Raw genomic sequence first — 9,503 nt, 5'->3', positions numbered from 1 at the left:
TGAACTTATGAACCGTGCCCCGGAGGCGGAGCCCCCTTCGTAGAGACGCCCGCATGCACCACATGCTCTGCAGGTCCGCTTCCGCTGGCCCTGTTTTTAGGCTTTGTATGTGTTTTGGATGTATGGCAATTTGATGACCATACGTGTCGGGAAGTCTGTTTTGGTTGTATTATTGTTAAGACGGGATTTTGCCGTGTTGTTCGCGTAATTTATTAGATGTGTGGGGTAGTTGCGATTTTTAAAAACCTGTTAAATACTTTATAGCAGTGTTTCTCAAACTTCAGATATGCGCAACCCCTTCTTAAATTTTCATTATTACCAAGTACCCCTAATTAATTAATTCAAAAATAAATTTAAAATTAATTAATTAATTAAAACGAATAAATTAATTAAAACGAATAAATTAATTAAAACGAATAAATTAATTAAAATTAATAAATTAATTTAAAATATTAAACAATTAAATATCTATTTTATTTGAATTTATATGTTCATGTAAATAAAAAATATGATTTATTTTTAATAGAACAAACTTTATAAAGATACTATAAAGTTTTACTTGAAATAATTTATCATCAATGAAAGGAGTGAAATTGCTTATGGTGAGATAAAATTTCAGCAAAATTTGGCCCTATAGTTGTTAATTTCAATCTCAGATGCGGTTCGACATCTATAATGCGATTCCTCTTCTTCGTCTTAATATCTACAAGGGCCGAAAATCCAACTTCGCACAGATATGAACTTGGAAATAGAAAAATGAACCTTAGAGCTTTATCTGTTAATTCAGGAAATTCATTCTGTATTTGTCGACAAAATGATGATAACGTATTCTCGTTGTATTTGTTTTTTAGGAAACCATCAGAAGCTAGTTCTAAAAGTTGTTCTTCTTCTATTGACGATAGACCCTTTGGCATAAATTTGTTTTTATTGAAAGGGTATCTTATCCACTCAATATTAATGTCCAATTCATGGAAATACTTTTCTAGATTCATTTGTAAGCTTTTTAAATGCTGTATGATAGTAATTTTCACATCATCATCAATTTGTTCATTTGAACTTGCGGGCAATTCATGAAGCGATGGAAACGCGTCAAATTCTCTATTACCAACCCGCTTTTGCCATAACTTCATTTTTGCCACTTTATCTTGGACATGAAATATAGAAATTTCCTTGCCTTGTAAAGATAAATTAAGACTATTTAATACAGTAAATATATCTGCCAGGTATGCTAATTGACTGAGCCATTTCCAACTATGTAAATACTTTTTCAATTCAAACTTTTCATCAAGAAAAACTTGTAGTTCATTCCGAAGTTCAAATAAACGAGTAAGAGCTTTTCCATGAGAAAGCCAACGAACATCGGTATGGAAAAGAAGTTGTGTATAGTTGCTTCCCATTTCTTTGCAAAGTTGAGAGAAAAGTCTAGCATTTAGAGGACGGCCTTTAATATAATTTATGATTTTTACAGCTTCATCGAGAACTTTTCTTAGGTCTGTAGACATCATATGTGTAGCCAAAGCCTCCCTGTGTATGCAGTAGTGTGTCGACTTTGCATTCGGTGCAACAACTTGAATCCTTGAAACAAGCCCTTTTTTAGATCCGACCATGGATTTCGCTCCGTCCGTGCTTATTCCAACACAACTTTTCCAATCAAGCTTGTTTTGATGTATAAAGGTATTTATACTGCTGAATATTTCTTCTCCTGTTGTATGTTATGGCAAGGGTTGGCAATATAAAAGGTCGTCATGAATTTTTTGATTTTTTTCGTACCTAACGAACACTAGAAGATTTGCAAAATTTGTAATGTCGGTGGATTCATCTACCTGCAACGCATATAACGACTCTTACGTATATCGGATAACAATGTTTGTTTTATATTTTCAGCCATTTCAGTGATTCTTCGATGAACGGTACTATTTGAAAGACAAATCCTATCAAAAGATCTTTTTGCATTATCTCCGATCATAATTTCCGCTATTATTTTTGCTGCAGGCTTGACCAAAGTTTCATCAATTGTTTCCGCTGCACCACTTTTTGCTATTAATAGCGACACACGATATGAAGCTTCTAAAGCCTTCATGTTTTCACCTCCTGACACGATCGACATCACTTTTTGAGATTCTTTTAAATTTTTTAGTTTATTTTGAAAAAATTCGACGGGTTTGTGCTTGCATTCATTATGTTTCGATTCAAAATGGCGATTTAAATTTGCATGGTTTCATGCTTTCATTTTTTAAAGTTTCACCGCAAATTACACATAGTGGAATAGGTTCCTCTTCATTTCCCGTCCATGAAAATCCACGTTTCAAGTAATTTATATCGTACTTACGAAGTTTTCTCATTTTCTTCCTAGTTGGTTCTTTAGAGATGTCAGACGACACACACTTATCAATTTCACTTGATCCAGATACAATATCAACATTTTCTTGTTGCTGACAGCTACTTGTATCTACTATGTTCCTCTCTTTTGCGCATTTTAAAAATCCAGTCTTTAACCAGTGATCCATACTTAAGAATTTGAAAGCTAAAAAAAATTATCGTATTTAACGAACAGTCCTTCAACAGATGGCTAGTGAAAGCAGAACTCGAAACAGACAGCAATGGTAGGCCAATAGAGATAAAGCAGCTATGAAGACGTCCATATGATTGGTGCGGTATTAACAAAAGATCGCGCTACTATAATGACAGCTATTATTTCAACTGAACTGACAAGCCGACAGTTCAGTTGAAATGCTAATTCTCTTCAACCGAATTCCTTATATAATATCTGAAACACATTCACTATATATTTCTTAGTTTTAACACGTTCACTCAAAGAAAACCATATGTTGCCGGTGCACCATATGGTTTTGATTGTCTACTATACAGCATTTTATGTGGGAGGGGTCATGCGATTCATTAGTTCCGTTTTTACCCAGTTGTCTCTAATTGCACTATTTGTTGAGAAACATATTACACAGCCTGCAGATGTCTCTGTACCTTATTCAGTGATACAATAGGAACGTTTTACGATCTCAAACTTAAATTTTATTCCATGCGTTAATGATGCATAGCCGAAAATTGCCACGGACCCCCTGAAAACCTTTCATGAACCCCCGGGGGTCCGCGTACCACACTTTGAGAAACACTACTTTATAGCAACAGACTACAATTCACCATGGAAACAGAACAGAACAAATCCATCAATTTCATAAACCTGACATTAATCAGAAGCCATAACAGGATAGCTACGAAGATATTCCACAAACCCACACATATCGGAAACTACCTCCATTTCAATTCATACCACCCAAATTCGGTTAAAAAATCAGTCATCCTATCACAATTTATCAATGCTTACAAATTCTCAACAAACAGCAATTATCTTAACACGGAACTAAAGTATTTAACACAGGTTTTTAAAAATTGCAACGACCCCACACATCTAATAAATTACGCGAACAACACGGCAAAATCCCGTCTTAACAATAATACAACCAAAACAGGCTTCCCGACACGTATGGTCATCAAATTGCCATACATCCAAAACACATACAAAGCCTACAAATACATTTTCAAAAACACGGACTATAAGCTAGTATTCACCACGAACTAAAAATTAGCATCTCTCCTAAAACCTACTAAATCTCTCACTCACAAAGAAATATTCGAACACTACAACGTAGTCTACAAATTTCCTCGTCAAAAAGACTGTGACGTCCCTACACTGGCTCTACAATTTGGTTTTTATGGACTAGACTAAAAGAGCACTTCAGGGATTGCAATATTCCCATTCCGGAATATCTGAACAAAAAAAAAAAAAAAAAAAAATCGCAACATCAAAAAGAAAAACAAAACACAGAGTACAAGGAAGACAGAAATTGCACGCCCTTGAACTAAAACATATCCCCCAAATCGACAAGGCCATAATCATAGACAAACAAGACAACGCATAGAATATCCGAAACTATTGCCATAAAATGCGATGAAAATTCTATCAACGTCTACCGCCACTACCTAATTTCCGAATGTTGGACGATCCAGAACTTACAAATTAAGCCACGCCTCCAGCAATGTAGCGACCACAAATGCCCTAATTTGGCAGATGCAACTTGCAGCCTTGACATTGCCCTACACTCATTCCGACAAGGTTCCGATGACGTCCGAAACGGTCCACACCCCGTTAACCCCTGTTCGAGTTTCCACATAAGGATACCCTTCCCCCCCTCCCAGTGGCGTACCTAGGGAGGAGCGGTGGGTGTGGTCCGCACCGGGCGGCACATATTTGGGGGGGGGCATTTTTTATATTTAGTTATAGTTGTAAAAAACAACTTGTTCACTTCATAAGTTTACTTTCGATTTCCACGAATTATGAATTACTATATGATTTCGAATATTTTTCCTCGTCGTCAAGTCAATGTAGGGTAGAAAATATTATCTCTAAAAATTTTGCTCGGATACAGATATCAATGGTGCCGACGTCGAGTAGAAGTTCTATGTACTACTCCGTGCTCGATGTTTATCGAATGCTTAGTATTACCGTTACCATAGAGATGACGCGGCTAAGTCACACTCACGAGGCTACGTCTGAAATGTACGCAGGCAACGATACTAGACGAAACACTGGCGGCCGCGTATGAATAATCTTGAAGGTCCGCGATATCCGATATATTTTCATAAGTTAAGCGGTCGACCTGTACGCACTCTTTACTGCACATGGTGGTTCAAATATTGTGTAACTTGCAAGTAGTAATTTATATTACTGTTTCAGTTTTCAGAAAATTGTTCTAAGGTAAGTTATTACAAATTAAATTTCTTTTGTTTTCTATTGCATTAAAGTAGCACAAATTATTTGTGTTTTATTGAAATTTCACGAAATTTATTATTTATTAAAAAATACTAAAATACGAAATAGACGTTTTATTTCTATAATTTATTTTTTTATCCGTAGGATGAAACGAATTTATTTAATATATCCGTAGGATGAAACGAATAAAAGAAAGCGGAGCGTCATTTAGAAAGAAAAAGAAGGCAAAGGAGGAAATTCAGAATAAAAATACTGGAGCACTACTCAAATACATCTCCCGTGAATCAACTTCTAGTTCTTTTAATATTGTTGCCTCAAGTACTGGCAAAGAAGACGCCCTCGAAGGCGAAAAAACTTATTCCAATGTTGTTGAAGAGGAAAGACCTGGCTCACATGCTGGCGAAGAAGTAGAAAGTTCATCAAGTTCTGATGAAGAGTCTGCTGCACAAATTATTCCGTCTATTTCTATGAAAGATGTTGGATTATGGCCTAACAAGATTGACGACAATACAAGAGTATTCCTGGTACGTCAAGGTCCGTTTGCAATTCAAAATTTAAACGCCGATTTTAGTGAAGGAGTAAAACGTCCTGGTAATACAATTAAAGCCAAAGGTGAAACAAGAAAGCTTAATCGCGACTGTTTTTTTCAAATTTTGCCTAATGGTGAAAAGCTGTTAAGATCGTGGATGGTGTATTCACCATCGAAGAAAAGTATTTATTGTTTTTGCTGCAAACTGTGTGATGATCTTTGTCAATCAAGTTTTAACACGGAAAATGGTTTTAACAAATGGTGGAAACTTCATCCCAAAATAAGTCGACACGAGTTGAGCCCACTGCACATTCGATCATTTTCCCAATGGAAGGAATTAGAAATAAGACTTGGACATGGCGCAACTTTTGATAAACTACAACAACAGAATATTGATAAGGAAATTAAAAAATGGAAGGAAATTCTTACAAGAATACTTGATATAATTAGATTCTTAGCAAAACAAAATTTGGCGTTTCGAGGTCATCGTGAAAGTGTTCATCAGGAAGACATCAATTCAACATATAATAAAAATTAAGATGGGTAATAAATATAGTATCTCTTATTTGTCGCCGAAGATTCAGAACGAATTCATAGAGCTATTGGGAGGCGCAGTGAGAAAAACAATTATGGATCAAATAAAGAAAGCTAAATAATTTTGTATGATATTTGATAGCACTCCAGATATTTTTCACAAAGATCAAACCAGTCAAATTATTAGATATGTAGTTATTGATGGTAGCGAAGTTAAAGGTGTACAATGAGTGATTTAAGACTACAAAATCTTGCAATATTGTCCATAGAACAAGAAATTACAAATAATATAAATTTTGAGAGCATTATACACGATTTCTCTACTATGAAAGTTAGAAAAGTAAATATATAAATATGTTTACATACACATATGTGTACATTTGTTTGTTTATCCAAAAGAAATGAAATTATTTATTTATAAATATTAAATAAAAAATATTTAATGGTAATTTTTTTTTTGTAAATTAGGTATATGTTTTGTTTTGTCTCATAGGTGGGGAACCTGCGGCCTCCGTAAGTTTCTTGTGGCCTTTAAAAAAGTACCTTGTATTTTTATAAAAGTTGCATTTATAGGTATATCAACTTATGCGGCCTCCTTTATTACTGCCTAATTTAAATATGGCATCCAATGGTAAAAAAGCCCCCACCTATAGTTTGTCTCAATTACAATTATTTATTTATGTTTATTAATTTATAAAAACCACCATTAGTTTGACCTAGAAAGGGTGGCAAATTGGAGATCGCCCCGGGCGGCAAAAGTTCTAGGTCCACCACTGCCCCCTCCCCCCACAAAAAATGCGGCCCTAAACAAAATAATATATATATTATTAATAGTAACCCGAGTTTCCAAACTTATTTCCCGCGTCAAAACACCCCCCATGTTCCTTCCCCCCTCCCCCCATTTATAAACAACCTTCAGCAAGATCTTGGAATTGGAAGGCATCATAGAACCAAAAACAAGGTATGTACAAAATTTTTCCACCTCTTTAATTCTGCCATAATTACCTTCTATACTCACCCATAATGCCCTAAAAATATATATATACCCTTTTTTTTTTGAGTAATGTTAGCCAATGTATTAAAATAAGGGACAGTCCTAAACAAAAACAGGCTATAATAGCCGTAATTATATTAATATATAATAAAATAAATAAAAATGATTACGTATTTTTAGCAGGAGACTTAAATGCAAGAATTTGAAACACGAAAATTAATAATAATATAGGAATACATGGAGAACATACTCTAAACAGAAATGGTAAAAAATTAATTGACTTTGTAGTTTATAATAATCTAAAAATAATGAATTCCTTCTATAAACTTAAAGACATGCATAAATATACTTGGGCAGCAAGAGGATGGAAACCAATATTAGATTATTTTATATTAAATGAAAAGACATCAAAATTTTCACTTGATGTTAGAGTTCACAGAGGATATGAAATAAGCAGTCACCACTTCCTTGTTAAAATAAAATTAAGATTACCACCTAAATGGCTACAAGTAACAAGAACAGAAAGAAAATTTGAAACATTTGCTTATAAAACTAGACTATTGAATGATGCAAATATACAATGGCTATATGAACAAAGAATTAACCAATATCTAGACAGAATAAAACAAAATAAAGAAATAAAAATAGAATGGGTTAATATAAAAACGATACTAAATGCAGCAGCAAATGAAAGCTTAGGAAAGACCAAAAAATTCAATAAAAGGAAAAAACTGAAGATCTGGGATGATACAATCAAAGAAATAATCAAAAAGAAGCCTATCACAAATGGTTAAGCAGTAAAAGATTAGAAGATGAAATAGAATATAAAAGAATAAGAGCCATAGCTAAAAGAGAAATCAGAAAAAGACATAGAGAATCATGGAATAAATTTGTTTCTAATTTAGAACATGATTTATATAAAATAAGACCCAATGTATATAAAATTTTGAAGCGCTTAAATGCAGATACCAAAATTAAACACCAAATTGAAATTAGAACAATTTCTAAATTACTACACAGAACTGTGGACAGACAAATATTTTAAAAAAGACAACTGGCAAACAATTAACGAAAATTAAAAGGAAATAACTAAAGAAGAATTAGAAATCAGCCTGAAAGAAACAAGAAACGGAAAATCACCTGTGGAAGATAAGCTAGGTTCAGAACTATATAAATACGCAAGAACAAGATTCAAAGAAAGACTCATTATTTTTAAATAAAATTTATTCAACTGGTATCTTCCCAATAGATGGAAAAAAGCAATTGTGATTCCTATCTTTAAAAAAGGTAATAGAGATGACCCTAAAAACTATAGAGGTATCAGTATACTAAATTCCTGTTACAAAAATAGCAGAATTTTAAATAACAGAAATTTTAATAGCAGAATCTTAAATAACAAACTAATGAAATATATTTCGAAAACTTTATTTTAGAAGTACAGAATGTATTTAGAAATGGACGATCATGTATAGATCCGGCCTTTTGCCTAAAATTAATAATAGAGAAAAGAAGAGAATACAATTTAGAAACACATACTGCATTTATAGACTTTGAAAAAGCATTTGACAAAGTTAAAAGAAACATTATTTAACATATTAAAAGAAAGACAAATACCAAATAATATCCTAAAAGCTATCACAAGTATATATGAAAATAATCAAATACAAATAAGATTAAATCACGAGCTATCATATGCGAGAGAGAAAAACCAAGGGGTCCGACAGGGATGTCCCCTCTCAGCAATTCTTTTTAATATCTACTTAAATGAAATAATAATAAAATGGAGTAAAAATTTACATCAAGGTATTAAATTTTCTCCTACAGTGAACTTAAACACTCTCCTTTTTGTCAACAACCAAGTAATAATTACAAATTCTGAAGATAACTTACAGAAAGCTATTTTAAATCTAAATGAGATAGCCAAAGATTATGGTATGATAATATCACCAGAAAAATCAAAAACTATGGCCTTTAAAGGAAAAGATCCAGCAAAAACTAAAATAATAATAATAGATAACAAGATCTTAGAACAGGTGAATTCATTTAGCTATCTAGGATGTATGATCACATATGAAAATGAAAAAGATATAAACGTAAAAATTGCAAAATATTTAAAAATAACAGGTGTAATTAACTTTATATTTAAACCAAACCTAGTTCAAAAAACAAACCAGACTAAAAGTATACAATACATTAGCCCTACCAGTCTTAATGTATGGAAGCGAAATCTGGACAATAAATCAAAAAGACAAACAAAGATTAACAACAGCAGAAATGAAGTTTATGAGAAAAACTGCAAAGTATACCTTATTTGATCACAAAAGAAACGAAGAAATTATGAAAGAATTAAACCAAGAACCAGTAATAGAAAAAATTAAAAAATATAAACATAAATGGATGGAACACGTTCAAAGAATGAAAACAGAAAGATTACCAAAACAAGCCTTAAAGTACAAGCCATTAGGAAAAAGAAAACTAGGACTTCCTCTTAAACGATTCAACCATAACTTGTAAGGCCGGAACAGGCCATGCTAGGCTTAAATCCTTGATACGCATGATGATGATGACTTTAAAAAAAAAAAATAAATAAACAAAAATTAAAAAAAAAAACACTCGTTTCAGCAACTACGTGACCAGGAAACAACCCAGATCTCAACCTC

The 9,503-nt window shown here is 33.0% G+C and overlaps 1 protein-coding gene across 1 annotated transcript; it reads left to right on the top strand.

The window, feature by feature from the left end:
• The first annotated feature begins 4,962 nt into the window (after nucleotides 1-4,962).
• On the top strand, nucleotides 4,963-5,853 carry LOC150108460 (zinc finger MYM-type protein 5-like). Its single transcript, XM_090390472.1, has one exon. The coding sequence runs from the start codon at nucleotides 4,963-4,965 to the stop codon at nucleotides 5,851-5,853; it is 891 nt and encodes a 296-aa protein (XP_090246598.1).
• Nucleotides 5,854-9,503: the final 3,650 nt, after the last annotated feature.

Source organism: Typopeltis vanoorti, chromosome 3 (genome assembly GCF_054136105.1).
Source record: "Typopeltis vanoorti isolate ZY-2024b chromosome 3, IOZ_Tvanoo_1.0, whole genome shotgun sequence".
Taxonomy (NCBI): domain Eukaryota; kingdom Metazoa; phylum Arthropoda; class Arachnida; order Uropygi; family Thelyphonidae; genus Typopeltis; species Typopeltis vanoorti.
This window is presented reverse-complemented; position numbering and strand designations above follow the sequence as displayed.